General features: G+C 51.4%; 1 protein-coding gene and 1 long non-coding RNA gene across 6 annotated transcripts; one reads left to right on the top strand and one right to left on the bottom strand.

The window, feature by feature from the left end:
- Positions 1-6: 6 nt before the first annotated feature.
- Positions 7-20,536, bottom strand: FAM181A (family with sequence similarity 181 member A). 4 transcript variants are annotated; one of them, XM_003832802.4, is made up of 2 exons: positions 10,636-20,536; positions 7-1,414 (listed from the first exon to the last, which is right to left on the bottom strand). In XM_003832802.4, the coding sequence occupies exon 2, from the start codon at positions 1,325-1,327 to the stop codon at positions 449-451; it is 879 nt and encodes a 292-aa protein (XP_003832850.1). In that variant the 5' UTR covers positions 1,328-1,414; positions 10,636-20,536; the 3' UTR covers positions 7-448. The 4 variants fall into 4 exon arrangements, with proteins under 4 accessions (XP_003832850.1, XP_008956483.1, XP_034793944.1 ...); XM_008958235.4 differs by lacking the exon at positions 10,636-20,536 and adding an exon at positions 4,276-4,374; XM_034938053.1 differs by lacking the exon at positions 10,636-20,536 and adding an exon at positions 2,214-2,341.
- LOC117975885 (uncharacterized) lies at positions 2,607-7,445 on the top strand. 2 transcript variants are annotated; one of them, XR_008620965.2, is made up of 4 exons: positions 2,607-2,714; positions 4,308-4,534; positions 5,647-6,315; positions 7,259-7,445. It is a non-coding gene; the product is annotated as an uncharacterized LOC117975885 (long non-coding RNA). The 2 variants fall into 2 exon arrangements; XR_008620962.2 differs by lacking the exon at positions 2,607-2,714 and adding an exon at positions 3,265-3,370 and having other exon boundaries at positions 5,647-7,445.
- Positions 20,537-23,028: the final 2,492 nt, after the last annotated feature.

Genomic DNA, 23,028 nt, shown 5'->3' with positions numbered 1-23,028 from the left:
AAGATATGGAAACTCCAAAAGAAATGTCTTTATTCTTTTAACTTTCTCAATATTTACAAAGAACAAGAAGAACAAGAACAACAACTGAGATTGGCTCGTGGAGTGGGTGGCAGGTGAACAGATGCGTCTCTCTGGCTTCTGGGGTGACTGCAAGGCAAGGAAGGGCAACATCCCAGTACCTATGGTCTGCACAGGGACAGCGGGACAAGCTGCTGGGCCCTGGCCTGCTTGGGGAGGGGCCAACCAGGTCCAGCCTCCCAGCTTCCAAGGCTGCAAGGCTGAAGGGTCACTGCCTGAGGAGCCCTGCCCCAATCCTGCCCTCCACTCCCATGCGCACACAAACGGAAGAGGCCACACTGTGGCCCAGCCACCTCCTCACAGGAGAGCGCCTCGGGGACCTCGACACTCCTGCAGGCCAGAGGTGGGGGCTGAGGCCCTCTCCGCGTGGCTAGAGGTAGCCAAAGACATTGAAGATGGGTGGGGGCACAGCCGGCTTGGTGGGGATGGGTTTCAGCACCACGGGCCTGCACACCTTCTGCCCCAGGCCGTCCGCATCCTTGCAGAGGTGCGCCAGCTCCCCGGGAAAGGCTGGGCTCTTCCTCCAAAGGCCCAGGCTGGGGACAGGACTCTGAGGCAGTGCCCCCAGGGGGCCCGGATAGATGGGCTGTCCATGGTACTGGAAGGGGCAGCAACTCCAGGCATTGACGCGGCCCACCAAGGAGACCCCAGGCATCTTGAGTGGCTCCTTTTCATCCAGGGCCCTTGGAGACATGGGCACCAGGGTAGTCTCAGGTCCCAGGGGCTCCAAGCCCTTGCAATTTTTCTTACCCTCATAGGGAGGTCCCTCCCTGGGGCCCAGTCCCCCCTCCAGCCCCACATGGTAGCTGTGGGTGGGCCTTGGCTCTTCCCAGAAGGAAGCGGGCAGCTGTCTTTTCCTCATGGGCACCTGGCCAGGCTGGGCAGCTTCTGGATGCTGCCTCTGTGGGAGCTGCTCCTTAGCAAGACATTCCTCCCTGTAGGGGTTCCTCAGCACCTTCTCCTTGCAGCCCCCACCCCCGCCGGGGCTGGAATCAGGGCCCAAATCCAGGAGCAGCCTCCTGGGCCGGTCCTCAGACCCCCTTTTCAGGTAGGGCTCAGCAGCTCTGCCAGGAAGGCCCCGCGGGAGCCGGGAATACTTCTGGGAGAAGCGCTTGAGCTGCTTCTGCAGGTACTTGCGATGGTCCACGGAGCGGCGGCAGGGTGCGGACTTATCCAGGGCTGCCTTGATGTCGCTGGACGCCAGGTTCACGAAGTTCAGCAGCATCTTCACATCACTGTCGGATGCCATCACCAGGGGGCCACTGCACGAGGCTTTCCATGAAGAGGGTAGGCTCTGCTGGTGGCGGGCAGCTCCAAGGAAGGGCACCGAGCTGACCTGGGGGACAAAACAGGCCATCGGAGTCTCTCCAAGCAACCACACCCAGCCCTCCCAAAAGACCACAGCACCTGTCTACAAACAGTGTCCCCACCCCAGCACCTCTCAGCCCTAAACAGAGTCCTGGGTAGAGGGATGTGGGTGCAAGTGGCTGAGCACTTCCTGCACACCTGGGATGCGGCAGGCACCAGCAGAGCCTCGCCCAGCCTGCTTGGGTCTGGTGCCCCTTCTTGCAGCCAAGGCTCAGAAAGGTCAAGCAAGTCACCCAAGGTGACCCAGCTATAGGTGGCATTGCTGGGGCTGGCACACACTCCCAGCCTGCCCCATCTCCCACACACCACGCTGCCAACGTGTGCAACTTGCCAGCAAGGTGTTTATTCTCTGAGCTGAGGCAACTGCTCCTCTTTAAAGCAAGGCCAAGCCCCCTTCCTCACTGGTGGTAGCCTCCCCCTCCCACCACTCCTGCCCCCAGCACGAGGAGCACCAGCCCCCCTCCTCAGTCCCCACGCTCCACCCCCAGCTCTCACGCAGGACCAGGCAGGACCCCTGTCTGGCACTTAATCGAGACCTGCCTTGCGGGCTGATCTCAGGCTGCGGGCAGCAGGGACTCCCCCGAAGAAGCATCTGCAGCAATTTCATGCCTCCTCGGCCGCCACCCACGGCACCTCGCCCCTCCCCCAGGCCCCAGCCTGCCCCCACACCCGCCACCCAGTCGGGCCAGAGCCACCGGGCCTCCACACTGACCGAAGGTGCGGCCCAGGCCCCACCAACGTGGCCCGGCAGGTTCCCCACTGCAGACCTGGGACAGGCCCCGGCGCAGCCGGCCGAGCTCCGTCCGGCTGGAAGCAGTTGTGCAACCCTTGAGTGGGCTGAATGGAGGACAACTCCCCGGAGCTGGGGGGCCCCTCAGGCCAATCAGGAGCGCCTCTCCAGATACAAAGCATCCCAATCAGGCGGCGGCGCCCCGTTCCCACATTCTTTGCCGTCACAAATTGTCACCATGGGGACCATCACAAAAAAGACAGCTCCCAAATGCAATCATTTCCCGGTAAATTTCTACCCTTCAGCCCCACTCTCCTCAGCCTCCACGCCCCTCCTCCCCTTGACCTCGGTTCCCTGGTTTCTCAAGGGGGTGGGGTGTGTGTGTGTGTGTGTGTGTGTGTGTGTGTGTGTGTGTGTGTGTTTAAAATGTCCAGGATCGAGAAGGGGCTGGGCCTAGTGGAGACAGGCTTGCAAACCTCCCCCAAAGACTCCAGGCCTACAGCTGCCATGCTCCAGTGCGGACAGACAATCGGACGGGGTAAGCCGGGGCGGGCTGCTTTTCCCGCTGTCCTTGAGTGTTGAGTGGCTCTCTCGCTCTCACTCTCTCTTCTCCTGTCTCTCTGTCTCTCTGTCTCTCTGTCTCTCTCTCTCTCTCCCCCTGCCACCCCCACCACCCTCCCTGCCAGGATCCCCCAGGGATCCGGGGATGGAGGGCCTTCAAGGTCGGGAGGTGCGCTGATGCCTGTCGGAAAAGGTGGCCGAGGAAGGACTCTCTAACGAGGTGCTGGGATATCCATGGGAAGGGAGCTGGAGCTCTCAGGAATCTTGTCTTTATGTTTGCTTCCTCAATTGAGCTGCACAAAGCCTGAATTGCCCATTCAGCGCAGCCGGACAAAAGGTTGGCGTTGCACGGTCCCCTTGCATTTGTAGTCAAACAGTTAGGGACTTAAATCGAGTCGTCATGATGGAGAAAGAGGTGGACAAAGCCCATAGAATTGCCATCAGCAAACATTTTCCTGTGTCATATTAGCCAGTTTCCATGGCTCCCCCTGGCCTGCGGACAATGGGACAAGTTTGCACACTTGGCTACTGTCACCGTGCCAACGCCGGCGGGGCTGCAAGCAGGGCCGCTCTGAGCAAGCAAGGGAGCCCAGAGCCGCTGTTGGCCCTGCCCACCAACTGGCCAGAGGGAAGGTGAGGCTGAAGGCGAGGGCGGCCGCCTGGGAAATGCTAATGGTCGTGCCTCCGTGCCAGCCCAGCTCACGGGCCCCTTTCACGCCTCGTCATTTTTCTGCCCAGGCTCAGCCTCCTCTTCCCTCCTTCTCTCCTTCCCCTTCCTTTTCTCTTCCCCTTCTACTGCCTTCTCCTCCTGTCTCCCTCACCAGCCAGATGGCTGGTGGTCTGTGCGCCAACCCACACCTCCGTACTACAACCTAAGATTTGACATCTTAGGTTGCAGGACTCCTCCCTGGAGTCTCCCTACCCAGACTGGGGGCATTGGCAGGGCAGGGCCAGGACCTCCATCCAGGAGTGATGGCCCCGCTCCTTCCCACTGGCCAATAGACAGCTGCTGTGGCCTGACTCCAAGCCATCTCCCCTACCCCCGGCCTGAGGGTCCTTACAGGCAAAATGAAGGGTTTGGAGGAGATGGCCCGGTGCTGACAAGCTGTGACTCAATTTAGGCCTTGAAAGCCAGCACTGTATTCTCCATGCCCCTACCCTGCTGCGGGGTCGGGGAAGTGTGGGCCGAGATGGAAGTGCCGCTGGACTGACGCATCCTAGATTGTCGGCCACTACGTGCCCTGGAGGGTTGCTCCTGCCTGCGGCAACCTTTGCATGGGTGAGAGCCAAACCATCATCATTTTAAGCACCAGAGATTTGAGGGCTATGTATTTCTGCAGCACGTCCCAGCCCACCCTGACTGGTACAAGCAGGAAACATCCTTTCTGCTCCAAAACATCTGGCACGCGTGGCTGAAGAGAGCGCCCTAAGGGCCTGTGGCCACCAGGGCCAGCTCCCTGCTGCCTACTGCATGAGGCTGGTGTGCACAGCCAAGAGTTTGAACCTCTCCAGTAGCTGGCATCTGACTATGTAACCACCTGCTTTGCTGTGCTCGCCCTTTTCTCCCCAGGCCTTCTGTGATTTGTGTGGGCTGCATCATTCCTCTCTCCAGAAGATCTTCTCTCTTCTAAGGGCATCAAGACATTTTAGAGCCACTCAGCTCAGCTCCCAGCTTCCTTGAGATCCCACGGCACCTGCAGCCCTGCTGGCCCATTCTGCACTGCCCGCCCATGAAGCTGTCTCTCCTTTCTTAGCCAGTAGTAAGCCTCCCCACCAGGCCCGTGGACTCCGTGGGAGGTGAGTCGGTGTCTTACGAAAGTCTTTCCAAAGCTCTTAATGTGGGCTGTTCTTCCACCAAACACTTTTTGAGGAAAGAGAGAAGGAAGAAAAGAGGGAAGAGAGAAAGGAAAGGGAGAGAAAAGTGGAAGAAAATTGATTCTTTGTGGACACCCAGCATGTGCCAAGAGCCGTATTCCACAACCACATGAAGACCTCACCTGACCCTCGGGGCAGCTCCGTGAGGGTAGTGTTGTGGTTGCCCTGACAAATGAAGTGAGGTTGAATTACTTTCCCAAGGCTTCACAGCTGTTAACCAGCAGAGCTTGAACTTGAAGCCAGGCCCGTCTGTGTCCAAAGGCTGAGTTGGATCTGCCTGGCCACATTGCCTCCTGGAGCTCCCGCGAGCATCAGACGCTGCCTAAGCGCTGCCGGCCAGGAAGACCAGATTTTCTCCATGCGTCCTGGGTTCCACTCTTCTAGCCCAATGTTGGACGTTCCCGACTCAGGAATACGGGAGCTGCAGCTTTGGGAAGTCAGGAGCAGGGAGAGGAGGCAACTGTGGCTTGAGGCCAGGCCTCTGGATGCCTCTGACCCACACAATGGAAGGCTCCTCTGTGTTTTTCTGATGGGCCATATAGGCAGGTGGAAAGACAGCAGTAATCACACCAGTCATAAGACTCTCCCAGTGTTCTCTCATTATTGTCCTGGGTCTGGGCAGAGAGGGGATTATTTTTCCCGTTTACAGTTGGTGACACACCCACAGAAGCCTCAAACCTGATTCTTGGGCCCAACTCAGCCAACCCTGTCCTCTCAGCCATTCTTAAAGGCCCAGCTCAAACACCCCCTCCTCCAGGATGCCTTCCGCCAACTCCTAGCATTGTTAATAACACCCTCTCCCATCCCTGTGTTCCTAGAGTCAAAGATGAAGTCTAACCTCCTTAGCTAAACGCAGAAGGCCCTTTGTAATCTGACTCCTACTAGAGCCTGGCACAGAGTAGCTTCTTACTAAATGTTTTATGAATTAAATACTTTGCCCATTCCAATGAGCAGGATTTTTCCTGTGAACCGTAAACAGCTGCTTCCTGTCTTATTTTTTTTAATTTTGTCTGTTTATTGTTTGCCCCATCCAGGTGAGCTCCAGAAGGGAAGGGAGCTCGTTCACAGCTTTCTCTCTCTGTATCTCCTGTGACTTGAATGGACTCAGCACACAGCAGGCCTGAGTGAAGGATGCTTGTGGTTGCTATGGCTTACATGACAACGAATTGTCTGTAATCCTACAGGACTATGGCACATGAAAGCTGGAAGCACTTCTTTCCAACTGCATCGCCCAGCACCAGAGCCCGAGTTCTGTAAAGCTCTGTTAAAGGCACATGAGCTGTGCTGGCTTCAACTGCTCTGAACTTGGATAAGCTGGGTCGCTGATGGACCCTTCCCAACCAGTTGTTGCTGCCTTGGTTTCCCGACAGTCCACTGTGCTGAGCCTGCCGCAGGGACTCCCAGCTTTGCGTCAACTCCATTCAACACCTACTGTGTGCAGGGACCAGAGGGTGTGGAGGTGGCATTCCCTGCTTTATCTTGATAAGTAAACGTTTGTCTCCTGCCCACTCATCAGTGAAGCAGAACAACTACGTAGCAGTCTCCTGGGAGCCACCCCTCCAGAACCTCTGGATGTCAACAGACACCATCTACTTATGGGATTCAGCCAGCACATGTGTAGACTGGAGCTGCAAGTGAGAAGAGGCATATGGCAGGGCATGCACAGGCCAAGCCTTAGGGACCCGAGGAGCTCATCTGGGGCAGTAGGTTTTCAAATCTTCAAAGAGATGCCCATTTAAAAATATGTGGAGATTCAGCCGGGCGCGGTGGCTCACGCCTGTAATCCCAGCACTTTGGGAGGCCGACACGGATGGATCACCTGAGGTCAGGAGTTGGAGACCAGCCTGGCCAACGTGGTGAAACCCCATCTCTACTAAAAACACAAAAATTAGCTAGGCGTGGTGGCGGGCGCCTGTAATCCCAGCTACTCGGGAGGCTGAGGCAGGAGAATCATTTGAACTCAGGAGGCAGATGTTGCAGTGAGCTGAGATTGTGCCATTGCACTCCAGCCCGGGGGACAAGAGCGAGACTTCATCTCAAAAAAAAAAATGTGGAGATTCAACGTGTAAAACCACGACAACTGTGGGCTATGAGTACAAATTTATTTTCCATGCTCAAATGCATACCTTCTACTTATTTGCAAACAATGCATTAGAACAAGGAGTCTGTTCTGATGATATAAAACTTTGAAATCAGGAGATACGGATTATGATCTCACAGCGGCCATCAGCCATACTTTGTTTTGGTTGCAGAACATTTACAAAATCTCGGTTTAGAGAGAGAAGCAGTTGAGATGTCAACTTTTTAAAAAAGTTTATCTTTTAATTAATTTATTTTTGAGATAGAGTCTCGCTCTGTCACCCAGGCTCTAGTGCAATGGTGCGATCTCGGCTCACTGCAACCTCTGCCTCCCAGGTTCAAGTGATTCTCCTGCCTCAGCCTCCTGAGTAGCTGGGATTACAGAAGCGTGCCACCACCCCTGGCTAATTTTTGTATTTTTAGTAGAGACAGGGTTTCACCATGTTGGCCAGGCTGGTCTCAAACTCCTGACCTCAGGTGATCTGCCTGCCTCAGCCTCCCAAAGTGCTGGGATTACAGCTTTCAGCTACCACGCCCGGCCTAAAAAAGCTTCTCTTATGATCTTAGGATGGTCATCAAATGAAAGGAGTCCCTGGAGAAACTATTACCTGGTCCCCACGGGAGTTAACCTGACTGCCCAAGTTCACCAGTCGGCAGCCTAGCGTGTCACTTTGTGAGTTAAAATGCATTTAAATGTATCTGTTTGTTGGTACATGTTTGGTAATGTTTTAAATTGCCAAAAATAAATGTTAAAGGAGATTTTACATTTTCACACCTCTACAGAAAGTTCAGTTCCAAAAGATGGGCTGACTTCTCATTTTAGAGATGAAGACAGAGAGGCCCAGAGAGGGGCAGAGATTCATCCAAGGCAAAGCCAGGCAGAGCCAGGTAGGAGAAGCACCTGGGAGGGAGCTCTGCTCTGCCAGCCACCCTGTGCTGTTTCTCACACCTCATCATATGAGTGTAAAGTCCTACTTGATGGAAATATGTGTCATATATTGTCATTTGTCCTTCCCAGTTGCCATGGTTACTCTCTTTAATGGATGAGGAAGTTGAGGCACAAATTGGGCTAGGAAACTTGCTGAAGGTCCCATGGGCAGTAAATGACAAAGCTAGGGTGGGAGTGATCCTAAGATGCTGCTCCCACCGACAACTGTGAACCAATGTGAGGGCCCCGTCTCCCTCCCAGGGGCCTTGCTAGCCCAGGGCTGCAGACTCTTCCCAGCCACCCCTGCCCTGGAGAGTTAGGCCCGACAGACCACACCAGCTCGGGGAACATAACAAAGGCCACGCGGAGGACAGAGTGGCCCGGCAGCGCCTCTGTGGACATGCGACGCAGACATCACAAGATGATTTATGTAACCTCTTACATAATGGCAGCATTTCTATCAAAGACCAGCCCGCGGCAGGCTGTCAGCTGTAATCAGAGTGGACGTGCTTCTTGCTTCCTGGGAACAGGAGGCACCAGGTCAAAGCCAACCCCTTTGGCTGCCAGGCCGAGGGCTTCCTGCGCTGGTGAAGTTGCCTGGTGTGGCTGTGCCCTCAGAGGAGGCAGAGACCTTGTAATGCCCCAGAGTAGTCACAGCCCAGCTCAGCCAGCCCCAGCACCCCTGGCTGCTGTCCACCTCCAGTGACAGAGACCACTATCAATGTGATCAAGTCCCACGCTGGAAGTGCTTTCAACCATATTATTGTACCATGAAAGGGAGACTGGCTTCAGACATAAGATCTTTGAACTCTGCCCCTACCTGGCTGTGTGATCTTCAGGTAGTCACTCACCCTCTCTGGGCCTCAGTTTCCTGGTTGAATTACATCATCAATGCTTGACCTCTGTGCTGCACACATGGGTATTGATACGGTGCTATCATGTGATACGGTGCTATATGATAGTGTGCCACAAGTCGGTGCTACTTATATTTGGCAAATGATTTGGTTTTTCCTAGTATAAATCCAAGCAGATTCAACATCATAAAATCAGGTAAGCCCACTTACACTCCCCTGTGCATTCTTGAAAGGGATATGAATGAGTGGGGTTAGAGCTGGTGAGTCTGAGGACTCAAGCCCCAGGAAAAGAGGAGAGCTTAGCCCATCTTCACCATGTGGAGTCTCAGGAGGGATGGGGTTCAGGCAAAGAGTTCTATGTTGAAGAAGAGTGGTGCAAACAGACCTCTTTGTCTTGTTCCTGATTTTAGGGGAAAAGCTTTTGGTCTTTCACCATGGGATATGATGTAGCTGTGGGAATTTTGTAGATCCTCCTTATCAAGTTGAGGATACTTTCTTCTATTCCTAATTTTCTGGGAGTTCTTGTCGTGAATGGATGTTAAATTTTGTCAGATGAATTTTTTGCATCAATTTATATGATCATGTGTTTTTTTCTTTAGCCTATTTACAATTCATACTATGCTAAGATATAACATCATAACATTTACTATTTTAGCCTGCCTTTCTGTCTTTTCCTCCCTCCCTCCCTTTCTTCCTTCCTTCCTTCTTTCTTTCCTTCCTTCCTCTCTCTCTTTCTTTCTTTCTTCTTTTTTTGAGACGAGGTCTTGCTCTGTCACTGCAGTGCAGTGGCACAATTGTGGCACACTGCAGTGTCTTGACCTCCTGGACTCAAGCAATCCTCCCACCTCAGCGTCCCAAGTAGCTGAGACTACAGGTTCACGCCAACACATCCAGCTAATTTTTAAAAATTTTTTGTAGAGAGGAGGTCTTACTATTTTTCCCAGGCTGGTCTCAAATCCCTGAGCTCAAGCTATCCTCCCGTCTCGGCCTCCAAAAGTGCTGGGATTACAGGTATGAGCCACCACACCTGACTGCATTTCACTTCTGATATCATAATCTATGTCTTCTCTCTTTTGGTCAGCCTTGCTAGAAGCTTGTTAATTTGATTGATCTGTTTAAAGAACCAGCTCTTTTTGTATTTTTTATTTTTATTTCTTTTTCTGTTTTCAATGTCATTGACTTCTGCTTTTATCTTTATTACTTCCTTTCTTCTTCTTGCTTTGGGCTTATTTCACTTTTCTTTTTCTGAGGGCATAGCTTTGATCATTGATTGAGATCTTTCTTGTTTTCTAATGTAGGCCTCTTAGTGCTATAAAATTTCCTCTCAGCACTGCTTTGGCCGCATCTCACAAATTTTGATATGTTGTGTTTGCATTTTTGTTTGGCTCAGTATATTTTTGTTATTTTCTTTGAGATGTCCTCTTTGGCAACAAGAAAGACCTATGTGGGACTTTCTCGGCAACAAGAAGACCCATGTGGGACTTCCCTGGGGAGTCGACAATGCTCAACAAGTGGTTCTAAAGCATTTAGTGAACACCTATTACGTACAGGACATTCTCTGAAGTGCTGGGGGTAGCAAAATGAATACAAAATCCATGCCAACAGCCTTGAAAATAGTTTACTCACCTCTTATTAAATGCTAATAATGTTTCAAAAACTTCCTCTTATTAACTCCTTCATAATGAGGTGGATATTGCTATTATGCCTACTTTACAAATGAGGACACTGAGGCACAGGTTGACTAAGTGACTTGACGAAGACCCCACAGCCAAAAGGGGTGAAGCTGAAGTGCAACCCAAGCCAATTACTGTGATTTTATGATTAATCATCATGATCAGTAAGCTCTGAGCCTCCTATTCCTCACCCTTGAAGTGGAGCTAAGGGCAGTTCCCTGGCAGGGTTGATAATGAGGATTAAGACATCAGCCATGAAAACTCAACAAACACATCAATCTCCTGGTTCATAGTCGGTGCCCTTCCCTTGCCTTCGCCTCTCCCCTGGGCTGGATATAATGGCTGCTCAGGTGAAGCTGTAAAGAAGGGCTGGTGGGACAAAAGTGACATGGTAGTGGTGTCTGTGCCCTGCGGGGCATCCCAGATGGACCACCGCCCCACATTCACGCCCCTGCTCTGCACGCTCCCCCACCCCCACACACCCATCACCTTGACTGTGTCCTCCAGCACTGATAGGCCTCGTCACTCTCCCAGGCACCAACCAGGAATGAAAAGTCTGTTTGATCTCAACTGTCATCTCGGGTTTGATTGGCGATGACTGGCAGGTGCCCTGTGGAGAGATTCCAAGGGCTCAGTAGACAGAACACTCTGATCTACTAGTGATGTCTTCCCTGAGGGAGGATGGAGATGAAGCCGGCTGTGTGCCAAGTGTCCCTGGATCCAGGTCAGAATCACAGGATGGGAAGCCAGGGATGTCAATACTTGGCATTCTGGTGATCCAAGCCTGCCATTTTAATCAAGGGATTGGAGCCCCTTGAGAAAAGCAGTGACTTATTCAAGCACGTATTCCTGTGACCAAGATTCAAGTTTCCCACCTCCCAGGCCAGAATTCATCAGGTCCATTCAACAGACATTTGTTACTAAGTTTCAACTCCAGGCCAGGCACTGACTTAGCCATAATAGATATCTTACACATCTCATAGTATTTATTCTCACAACAACCTTCTGTGATAGATCCTAATGTCATTCCCATCTGGCAGATGAGGAAACTGGGGCTCAGGTAGACTAAAGACCTTAACAGCTAGTGAGAGACAGAGCCAAGATTTGAATCCTTACCTCCTGACTCTGAACCCAAATCCTTCTAACATGCTGCTTTGTTTCAGGGGTGAGAGGCAGCAGTGATGGCTACAGCCATACCTTGAGTCAAGGCACTGAGACGGAGAGTGTTAGGCATTTTGGAGAGCGGAGACAGTGAGAAGCTCAGTGCAGCGGCGAAGAGAGGTCGCTGCAGGGAGTGAGGTGAGATAAGGTTAAGTAGAAAGGTTGAATCCTCCATGTATCTTTGCATGCAGTAGGCACATAATACATGCTTAATGACTGACTGACTGACTGAATGAATAAACAAATCAGAACATAGAGTAAAATGGTTGGTTGGCTCCTGAGCCATTTTAGGAGCTCCAACAGCCAGTCATAAAACAATCTGTAAACAGCAAGTGCATCCTCAGTGCCTGGCTCCCACCCCTCCAGCCACACTGTCCCTCAGGTATGTTGCACAAATAGCACACCTTCGTCGTCAGAGAGGATCCCTTGCCTCCTGGGATGGGAGTTTCCAAGGGAAAAGTGATGGGGCAGAGGTCTAACTCGCATTGAATACTGCAATGCCCCAAGAGTTAGATATTTGCCATCTCATTTAATCCTCACTAAACAAATAAACCAATGAGTCAAAATGAGTCAATAAAACCCGAGATGGGTATTGTTCTTCCCATTTGACAGATTCAGAAACTAGGACCAGGGAGATAGAACTCTCCCCTAGTGGCAGAGGAGCTGGGGTTTGGGCTCAGCCGGTGTCTACAGTGCCCTTAGGGGAAGGTGGGGTTGGCGGTGGGCATTGTGCCCTCTTGCCTTACATATTCCCAGCCCCCACCCCAGCCACCTGGAGCACCTGTCCTACTTGAGTAATAGAAGACTCTTCATCGGCATCTATCATTTAGTTCCTGGCCTCTGATCACAACTCTGTCTGTAGCCCAAATCTAGCCCATAACAGACTTTTTCAAAATTCTCTGAATATGCCATCATCTCTCAGGAAAGGGGCATTTGCATCATCAGCAAAAGGGCCATTTTCACCTGCCTCAGCATTCCATTCCCGTGCTCCCTGACTTGGTCCTGGTGGGGCGTGCTGGCACTATGAAGAGTTACTGCTGTGAGCGCTGCGGCCCCCTTACCTCCACCCTAGCACCAAGGTGAGCTCTCCTAGACCAACGTTGGCCCCTTGGATGGCATTCCAGTGCCTGGCACATGGCAAACCCCTTGAAGCATGTTTGTCACCCACAGAGGTCACTCACACACCTTAGGAGTCAGACAATTGCATTTCGTTCCTGCCTCGCTCATCTGGGCAGTGATTTCATCTGTGTGGGCCTCACACTCCTCATCTGATAAGCTAGGTGGAAACAGTGCCCAGCTCCCTGGCTGGGGTCCCTTTCAGCAGGCTAAAGGATGAATAGGGATTGTTTTAGCTCTGCTGGTCTGGGGAGGAGGGGAGACTGGGAGGAAGAGCGTGAGGCAGGAGAATAGGGTCTGGAGGCAGGGACCCAAAGGCAATTCACACGGACCTCCTAGAACTGAATCAAAAGGAAAACACCATCTTTCCACACCCAAGTAACAAGGATTAGAGGCTACTCCCTTTGCAAACCCTACCCGTTTTCCCACTGTGTTGCACATGTAAAATGTAAAATACCTCTGATCGGTCACCTCCTGTCACCAATCAGACTGGTCATGGGCCAAGTCTTTATTTACATAGGGTGTAACTCTGTATAACCAATGGGAAACCTCTAGAGGGTACATAAACCCTAGAAGATTTGCAACCAGTGCTCTTGAGCCACTTGCTCAAGTATGCTCCCACTATGTACTTTCATTTCAGTAAATCATTGCTTCATTCTTTTGTTGTTTTGTTTGTGCATTTTGTCCAATTCTTTGTTCAAAATGCCAAGAACCTGGACAACTTATAGTCAAGACCCTCCACTGGAAACAAGCATATAGATAAAGGAGAAGACTGGGAAGACGTGGGCTAGAGGGCTGTAGACCACTCCCAGGGTGAGAATTCTTGCTGATGTTTCAACAGATCTCAGCCAATCCTCCCCAGAGCAAGAAGCATGGCAGTGGATGTGAGTTCAGGTGTATTCAGTGGACCTTAGAGTTGGGTCTGTAGCCACATCCCCAGGGTGAGGGTCCCTGGATGAGCCCTGAACAGGGCCAAGTCAAGCAAGAGCCTCTTCTCTCCCTCTTCCCTGTTCCATTGCCAGTTATTTTTCTAACCTTATCCACTGGTCATCCTTCACCAGCCACATCCTTTTTCTTGCTGTTCCTCAGGCACTAGGCTCACTCCCACCCAAGGGCCTTTGCACTTGCTGTTCCCTCTTCCTGGAATTCTCTTCCCTTAGCTCAGTGGTTGCACTGATAGGCTTGCCACGTGTTTGTGTAAATAAAGTTTTATTGGAACACAGCCAGGCCAGTTTTATTGGAACACAGCCATAGACATATTGTCTATGCTGCTTTTGCCCTACAACAGTGGAGTTGAGGGTTGTGACTGACCCCAGAGTGCACACAAAGCCTCAAGTATTTATAGTCTGGTCCTTTAGGGAAAAATGTTGCCAGCTTCTGCCTTGGATACTTGCACGGCTCACCCTACCCAGCTTTTCTGTCTTTTTTCAACTCGCTCGCTAGTGCGGGCTTCCCACTCTCCAACCTCACCTCTTTCTCTGCTTTCTTCCTCTCCCTGGCGCTGGGTACATGAGATCTCTGGGTATTGATTGCATTCATTGCCTGTCTGCCCACCACAGCACAGGTCCCACAGGGGCAGGGACTTGGGTTCTTGTTTCTTGCTGTATCCCTATGCCTAGAACAGAGCCTCACACCCAGACGTGCACAGGAAATACACTGTCAATGAATGAGAGCTTCCTACACTCCTGGGCACTGGCTCAGCCCACGCCTCTTGGCCCCTGTCTCAGTTTCTCTTGCCATGGAGCCAGGGTCTTGGCAGGTCCCTTGCCAGGTCTCTCCCCAAGGAGGTTGAGTCCTATCGTGAATGGTCACAGTCCCCAGAAACACCCTAGCTCCATGCTAGGACGCAGGCTTCTGACTCCCGCACAGAGCTCCCTGGTACAGTGCAGGAGAGCATTCTACTCAGGACCTCGGACCTCGGACCTCGCCTGGATCTCCCCCTCCCGTACAGCCCTGCCCTGGGGCCTGTGACCCTCCCATTGAATGCTGGCCCATCCTAAGCTGATGCTCTGAGACTTTTAAGCCCCAATAAGAGCTTTGATAACATTCAGTTCACAGAGGCACACAGGGCCTCAATCTCACACACCGACAGGGCTATCTGGTCCTTCTTGGTAACCCCGCTGTACAGAGGAGGAAGCTGAGGCACAGAGTGACCTGCCCAAGTTCATGCAGCTAGGAATTGGCAGACCTGAGATCAGAATCCACGCCCATCTGAGCTCAGGGAGCTCCGTGACACTTCACATCTGTCTCTTCCTAGGGGCCAGCTCTACACAGATGCGCCAGCCCACGGAGCAGCTGGGAGTGTTATTTATGAACCTCCTAGGCTTGGCCCAATCACCCCTCAAGGGCCCCATCACCTCAGGCAGTGCATCTGAAATGCAGATGCTCCAGGTAAACTGAGGCAGTGGAGAAGAGATGGGTTCTGGTGTCAGCAGGACCTGTTTTCCAGCCATGGCCCCACTGCTGTCAGATGCGTGCCCCTGTCACTATTGCTGTAGCAACCTCCCTGAACTCAGCAGTACTCATGGGTCAGGAATTCAGCAAGGGCAGTGAGAGCCACATATCTCCATCTGCAAATGTCTGGGGCTGGAAAGACTCAAAGACTGGGGGTGATTTGACAGCCGGGACTGGAGCCATCTCAAAGTCCTCCTCACTCATGTCTGGGCCTTGATGCTGGCTGCTGGCTGTGGCCTGAGCTGGACTGTTGCAGGCACAGCTCCAGTGACCTCTCCTTGTGGCTTCCTGGCTTCCTCACAGCATGGCGGCTGGGTTTCAAATGTAAACATCTCAAGAGACAGGAAGTGGAGCCTGCTAGTTTCTTATGACTGGGGCCTAGAAACCAAAACCAGCACCACATCACTTCTGTAGTATTCTCTTAGCCAAGCAGTCACAGAGCCCAGACTCAAGAGTAAGGATGTAGACCGCATCTCTCAATGGGAGGAAGGTCAAAGAACTTTGGAGCCATGTTTTTTTCTTTTGTTTTTTTTTTAATTCTTTTTCTTTGTTTCTTTTAAAAATGTTTCTGGAGGGGCCATGTTTTACGACTGCCACATTCTGTGACCTTGGGCAAATGACTTGATCTCTTGAGGTCCCAGTTTCCTTGTCTGTAAAATGGGGATAGTGGTGTCCACCTCAGAGGGCTGTTGTATACGGTGAACTGAACTCTCAGTTAATAGCAAAGTCAGGCCTTGCACTGGATCCTCAGGCCCCACAGCCAGTGCTACTGATACCACCTGCCCTTCAAGTTGGGGCACACATACTGCTTCTTCCAGGCCTGGGGCAGCTGGGAGGACGGTTTGCCTATGAAGTCCAGTTAGGATGTGGGCAAGCCTTTCCACACATTCACTCAAAAGTGTGCCTTGAGCACCTACTATGTGCCAGCACTTTCTGGGCTTACAGCTTTGATCAAAGCAAGATCTCTGCCTGGGGAAGTTAGCTGTACATTCAGACCCTGTATTTGGGGGATGATGAAGCCCCTGCACAGAGCAGCCTCTGGGCCTTTGGTTCTGACAGTGGCAGCTCTGCCTCATCTCGGTCCATTCCCTGCTCCTAGCTGGCCCTGATCCTGTCCAGCTAGGCAGGACTGTGGGGCATTATCCTTGCCAACTCCCAGTCTGGCCCCCTCCCTTCCTATCTGTGTTCTATCTATCTATCTATCTATCTATCTATCTATCTATCTATCTAATCATCTATCTATCATCTATCATCTATTCATCCATCCATCCATCCAATCCCCTTGTCTATCTACTTACCTACCTATCACGTTTCTGTTGTTTTCATGGCTTATTTCCCACCAACCACTTTATAAGATGACTATCCTAGGAACTCCAGAGGCCTTGGGAGGACACAGAAGAGATCTATCTGTTCCCAGGGTATTTTCACATTGCTCAGACCCCACGGGACCTTAACACAGGGCTGGGCTTCTGAACCAGCTTCCTTTGGTCACGAATTATTTGTGGCAATAATAGATGTGATGTGTGTATGCTGGGAGGTGAAGATACTTACCAAGTCTTTTTTGTTGATTGTTTTAAGTTATAACTCTAATTATAAATGGTTGAGCCGTGTCCATGTGGCCGTGAATGATGACAGCCCCAAGCCCTCCCTGCTAGCCCAACTCTGCCCAGTGAGCCTGCTCTAACATCTGGGAGCCATGCTAACTCAAGCCCAGCAACTGGAGTCTGTCTTGGCCACACCCAGCATGAAACCTGCTTGGAACTCTGCCTCCCCTCAAGGAGCCTCTGGCAGTAGAAAGCGCATGTGTGCTGGAAATCTCCCAGCTGGGTGTGATTCCCAAGCCTATGCCCTGACCTTTACTTTGCCTCTCTGAGCCTCATCAGTCAATGAGGATAATAGCATCCTCTTTGCAGGACTCTCATGAGAGCTGAATATCTGGGTGCTCACTCACACTCGGCTCTGGGCAAATCTTCAGTAAATGTCCCTCCTTCCCCTCTGAGAAGCACACAGCCGCACCTTTGCTCAAGCTGTTTCCTCTACCTGGACTGCCCTCTTTCCTCTCACTCCCTCATTCACTGTCAAAATTAAACGCATACATCAAGGCCACGTTTAATATGAGCCCTATTTCCAAGGCTGTTCAAAAAAGAAAAAGAAAAAGAAAAAAGAAAATTTTTCTTTTAAGCAACTGTCTCACTGAAGACCAAAATGTGAGATGAGTTGGAGGGATCAGCTGTGGTTGTGACTTGGGTGGGCTGGGGCGGCAGTCCCCCTCTTAAACCCCTGAAGTCCATCTGCAGAAAGATTGAGGCTCTGCGGAATATCTTAAAAACAGGGACTGGCTCTGGTTTATTTCTGGGGCCCTGACAGTCCAACTGGCTCAGAGTAGGGGCTCAGAAGTGCTTTGGGAATTAACTGAATTAAACTGAGTCATGTGGAGTTGGGAGGCAGACCCTACCAGACAAGCAGACATACTTTTTTCCCTGATCCCAGCCTCATCCCCGAAACTGATGTGCACCCAGAGCTTCCCATACCTCCTGGCCAGCAGGGGCCTAGAGGTGGCTGCAGGTGGCAGCCATCAGAGGGACGCTGGCGCCCACTCAGCACTAAGAGGCCAGTTGTCTCAGCACCCCACAGGCCTGGCCTTGGAGTCCCTGGTGCAACTGGGCTCATGGACACCATACAAGACCAGAGAGGCCTCCTGGAGAAACATGCAAGGATTGGGTTTGGTGGCCTTGTCACTTCCAAGGTGAGACACAAAGGAACACCTTTTCAGTGGGAGAGTATTTATGGAACCAGGTAAGATAGTAATATTTGCTAATACTCATTGAGTACCTACTATGTGCCAGCCACTATTCTAAGCATGTGGTGTATTAATCAGAGTTCTCCAGAGAAACAGAACCAACAGCTCACACACATCCTAGGAGATTTATTAGAAGGAATTGGCTCACGTGATTGTGAAGCTGGAGAAGTCCCACAATTCACTGTCTGCAAGCTGGAGACCCAGTAAAGCCCACTGTGGAGATTCCAGTTCAGATCTGAAGGCCTGAGTGCCAGGAACATTGAGGGCAGAAGATCGATGTCCCAGCTCAAGCAGTCACAGGCAGAAAGCAAACTCACTCTCCCTCCATCTTTCTGTTCTATGCAGGCCCTGAACAGAATGGATGGTGTCCACCTGCATTGGGAAGGGCTATCTGTCTTACAACCCATGAGTAGATACTATTAGCAGCCCATCTTAAGATAAGGAAGCTAAGGCACAGACTGGGGAAGTGACTTGTTGAAGGTCACAGCTAGTAAATGGCAGAGCCAGACACAAACCCCAGCAGTCCACCTACAGGGCTACTGCCTCCATCTGCATGTGAATTTAATTCCATGCAGAAAAGGCCTGTGTCATCGAGTTGTTTGGTATATTTATTCCCCAAGCCCCCACCCCTCCATCTCCTTCATTAAGAGCTGGGCTAAAGAGTCCTCTGCTCACCGACCTCTGTGTGGGCTACTGGGTGTGATAGAACCTGGAGGATAGGCTGATGGGGCAGAGGCTGGGACAGAGGAAGGGAGGGTGGGCTGGGCTTCAGGAACAGAGGAAGGGAGGGTGGGCTGGGCTTCAGGAACAGAGGAAGGGAGGGTGGGCTGGGCTTCAGGAACAGAGGAAGGGAGGGTGGGCTGGGCTTCAGGAACAGAGGAAGGGAGGGTGGGCTGGGCTTCAGGAACAGAGGAAGGGAGGGTGGGGTGGGCTTCATCCTGCTGGATGGTGGGGAAGGGACGCTATGAGGATGAGAGATGGGCTTAACAAGGGGGGATCGGGCACCAGAGGCCTCACAACTTATTCATGTCAGCGCCATGATTTGCGCCCAGATTGTTGGGCCTCAGCCTCTGGGCATGACTATTGCACTACAGTGGCCGGGGAGGGACAGGAAGGATGGGTTTCTGTGCCCATTAGGAAATAGACTTTATAGGGTCAGAAATGGGGGCACAAAGGAGAAGAAAAGTTCAGAGAGACTTGCAGGCTTGGGCAAGCAGGCAGGTGGTGGAGTCACACCCTAAGAGGGGGGACCTGGGAGGAGGGACCCTGCCATGCCCTTCAGGGTGATGGTGACCATCAGATGAGATGGGGACACTAGGAGGTCTGTGCTGTCATAGCAAAGACATAACAGTTGAAGAGCACTTACAGGTTTTTCCTCATCTCCATTTCCATGTCAAAATTTACCAGTCCTGTGTCCCGTTTCCTCCAGACCATTGCTAATCTGATGAAAAGGCTTCCCTATGGAGGTGGCATTGGAAAAAGGCTGGGTTCCCTTCTAACCTTCCCCTCTCTTTTTGCCAGGGTCTTTCCTGAGGCAAATCCTCAGCCGCTGTTGCACGGGGTAAGAGGGAAGGGCAGGGTCAGCCTGGGGAGGATGTGGTGGGATGAGTGCTCAGGGGCTGAGCACCGCACACGTACCAGCCATCTTGGAAGCCACCTCATGTGCCAGACCAGATGGGCCACACCCCTGTCTCCACTGAGAGTGAGCTTGCTGTCTCCAGAGGTAATCGAGCAAGAATAAGACTGCCAGTTGGGGAGAAGATAGTAATGCAGATTTAAGCATCAGTGTGTGCACTGGGGAAGTTGCCTGAGGTGACCTGTAACCTTCCAGGTCCAGAGTCAAAGATGCTGGGATGCTGAGAATTGGAAACTCCTGGGAGTACCTGCAGGAAGGAGGGTCCATTCGAGGCATCTCCCTGTCTTTCATCTCCAGTTTGTCCACAAGGCCTCACCTCTGGCATGGCCGCCCCTCAGACTAGCCAGTCCTTTTTCCATCCAGTACATCTCCATCTCTGTACACCTCATTTCCAGGTGAAGAAGCCAGATCCTCAGAATGTCAGGGCTGGGCAGGACCTCAGAGCTCAGCCAACCAACCTTTGATTTTCAGGGGAGGACCCCAAAAGCCCAAAGTACAAACAGACAATGGCCTGCCTGTGTAGGAAAAGAGAACCTTGGCCCACAATCTCTGCAGCAAGCAGCACATGAAGCCAAACCAAACCTCTGTGGCAATGGGCCCAGAATGGTTACGGCTCTGTCAATCCTGGTCAGCTTCCCTATTGTTGACTACTGCTTCCAACTCAACACCCATGAGAGAAAGCCAAATATGCTCCTAATGCAATCACATAAGATGTCGGGCTTCCAGCTAGCCACCTCCCGCTTCCCCATGCAACAACCTCCAGTCAGGGCACACCTGAGGCCTCCCCCTTTTCACTATGATGCTTCCCCTCACCCTGCCTGCCTGGGAGTCTCTGTCAAATGCAAGTGACAGTGGCCCATTCCCTTGCCATACCAAGCACACAATGAATGGCCTCTGTTTGATCTCCTTTGGGTGGTCCCAATTTATTTCCACAACACAGAGACCCAGGAAGGGATGGTGGGTTGTTTAAGGTCACATTCCAGGTCTAGGACAGAACTCAGCTCATTCGTTATCGCCTCGTTAGAACTTTACTTCTCTGACTCCCTCTATTATTCTAGGTAGAATTGACCACATTCTCCCTCTTGCCTCTCAGTATCCTTCACACTCTATCTCAGCACCTTCCACACATGCGATGATTTTAAAGTATGTCGAAAGCTCTGTGATACTCATCCCTTTAAGAAGTGGAGCCTAATACTCCTCCCCTTAGTGTGGTCTGGATTTAGTCACTCTTCTAGTGAATAGAATGATATGAAGTGACCATCTGTGACTTCAGAGATGAGGTCATAAGAGGCTCAGCAGCTTCCTCCTTGATCTCTTGGATCAGATCTAGGGGAAGCCAGCTGCCATGTTGTAGGGATGCTCAAGGAGCCCTGAGGAGAGGCCCATGTGATGAGGAGCTGAGAGGACTTGGGCCAAAAGCCAGTGGAGAATTGAGGTCTCCTGTCAGTAGCCATATAAGCAAGTATTCTGGAAGCACATCCTCCATTCCCAGTCAATATCTTAACTTCAACCTCATGAAAGACCTTGAGCCTAGCTCAGCCACTCCCAGACTCCTGACCCACAGATACTGTGTGAGGTAATCCAAGCTTGTTGTTTCAAGCTGCTAAGCAATCTGTTGCAATAGATAATTAATGCAACACATTTCTGCATTTTTTGCCCTACATGTCTGAGACATATAATATCCAATAATATCCAATTAGGAGCTCTTGAGAATAAGGCACCAGTAGCTCAGGGCTCAACAATGTTTGATGGACAGACATATGGATGAATGGATGGGTAGATGAGGGTGCACAAAGTAAGCGAGGGGGCACCCTCGCTTACTTTGGCTTCAGGGTTGGATGGATGGGTAAATGGATGGATGGATGGATGGATGGAAAGATGGGGAAATGGGTGGGTGGATGGATGGATGGGGAAGTGGATGACTGAATGGACAGGTTGGATGGATAAGTAGATAGGTGGGCAATTGAATGGATGGGTGGATGGATGGAGGCATGGGGAGATGGGTGGGTGGATAAATGGATGTGTGGATGGATGGATGGTTGGACAGATGGATAAATGGATGGATATTCGAGAACTTCCAGGCTGCTCAGAGACAGCAAGCTTGGTGTGGGCAGTTGCAAAGTTTATTTTAAAAGTCTGATGATATTTTAGTTCAACATGTTTTCGGACAATGGGGCCCTTTCTTGTGCTCCTTGGTGGCCCAGAAAACATAGTTTTGATGGCTAATTGAGTGGTGGTCATAATTTCTTCTCCTGTAAAGACCGTGCTTTTCGTCTATGAGGTTTCTCTAGGCCTGACTGTCCTGTCAACTGTCTCTTTGGTTCCTATCTTATCTACCTGCCAAGACCCTACTCTCTCCTGTGAATCTCTTTTCTTCGTCAGACACCTTGAATCACAGATAGTTGGAGATGAAAAGGACCTTAGAAACCATGAGAACACCATGGGCGAGGAGACTGGGGAGCTCTGGAGCCATAAACCTGGCTTCAGGTCCCAGTTCTGCCACTCACCAACTGCGTGGCCAAGGGTAAGTCATGTAACCTCTCTGACCCTCAGCCTCTTCCTCTGTGTGTGGCACCTGCCTGCCATCACATGTGGAGTGCTCAGCCCAGAGCTGGCCTGTGCTACGGAGCTAAGCACAGAAACAACCCATCAATGTCACTATCATCTCAAAGCCAAAGTCCTGCCATGTCATTGGGACAGGCTACAGTAACATGTGCAGAGTGTTTATCTCAGGACTCTCATTTGTGAGAGCCATTCATCTCATCCAACCCTCTTAGTTTGTTGTTTTTAGACAGTGTCTTAGTCTGTTACCCAGGTTGGAGTGCTGTGGCATGATCATGGCTCACTGCAACCTCGAACTCCTGGGCTCAGGCAATTCTCCCACCTCATTCTCCTGAGTAGTGGGGATTACAGATGCGCCCCACCATGCTGGCTAATTCTAAACATTTTTTTTGTTTTTGAGATGGAGTCTCACTCTGTTGCCCAGGCTGGAGTGCAGTGGCATGATCTTGGCTCACTGCAACCTCTGCCTCCCAGGTTCAAGTGATTCTCATGCTTCAGCCTCCTAAATAGCTGGGACTACAGGCATGCGCAACCACACCTGGCTAATTTTTTTTTTTTTTTTTTGTATTGTTTAGTAGAGATGTGGTTTCACCATATTGGCCAGGCTGGTCTCAAACTCCTGACCTCGTGATCCACCCACCTCGGCCTCCCAAAGTGCTGGGATTACATAAACATTTTTTTTTGTAGAGACAGGATCTTGATATGTTGCCCAGGCTAGTCTCAACCTCCTGGCCTCAAATGATCCGTCTGCCTTGGCCTCAAAAGCTTTGGGACTACAGGCATGAGCCATGGTGCCAGGTAGACCACTTCAGGTGAGGAAACTGAGGCTGAGAGGTGGAGTGGTTTGCCCAAAGCAACCTGGTGAATTAGTGGCATGGTCAGGACATGAATCCTGACTCCAAGACCAGTGCTCCTCCTCTCTCTTCTGAACCCATTTTCTGCACCCTTGGCTAACAGAGGAAAATGCAGGATTCACCTGAACACTCAGCTTTGGCCTCAAATGGCCACGAGAGGGAGCCCTTGGAATTGCTCGGGGCCTCCATGCTTCCGGTGAAAGAAGCCTTTCCGTCCGTTCTTGAAGGTGCCTAGGCCAGTAGCCCCCGCCCTGCCCCTTCCCTCCCTGTGCCAGCACCTCTGAGGCATTCCAGACTCC

The sequence above is a fragment of the Pan paniscus genome, chromosome 15 (assembly GCF_029289425.2).
Source record: "Pan paniscus chromosome 15, NHGRI_mPanPan1-v2.0_pri, whole genome shotgun sequence".
NCBI lineage: Eukaryota > Metazoa > Chordata > Mammalia > Primates > Hominidae > Pan > Pan paniscus.
The sequence above is the reverse complement of the archived record's forward strand: the minus strand, read 5'-3'. Positions and strand labels throughout refer to the sequence as shown.

What these genes read in the sequence shown, in the direction of transcription:
- FAM181A (XM_008958235.4), bottom strand. Translation starts at nt 4,374, where the DNA reads ATGCCCTTAGAAGAGAGAAGATCTTCTGGAGAGAGGAATGATGCAGCC. An exon ending in GGGCGAGCACAGCAAAGCAG is followed by an intron (nt 1,415 to 4,275) that starts GTGGTTACATAG and finishes TTTGTCCCCCAG; the next exon opens with GTCAGCTCGGTGCCCTTCCT.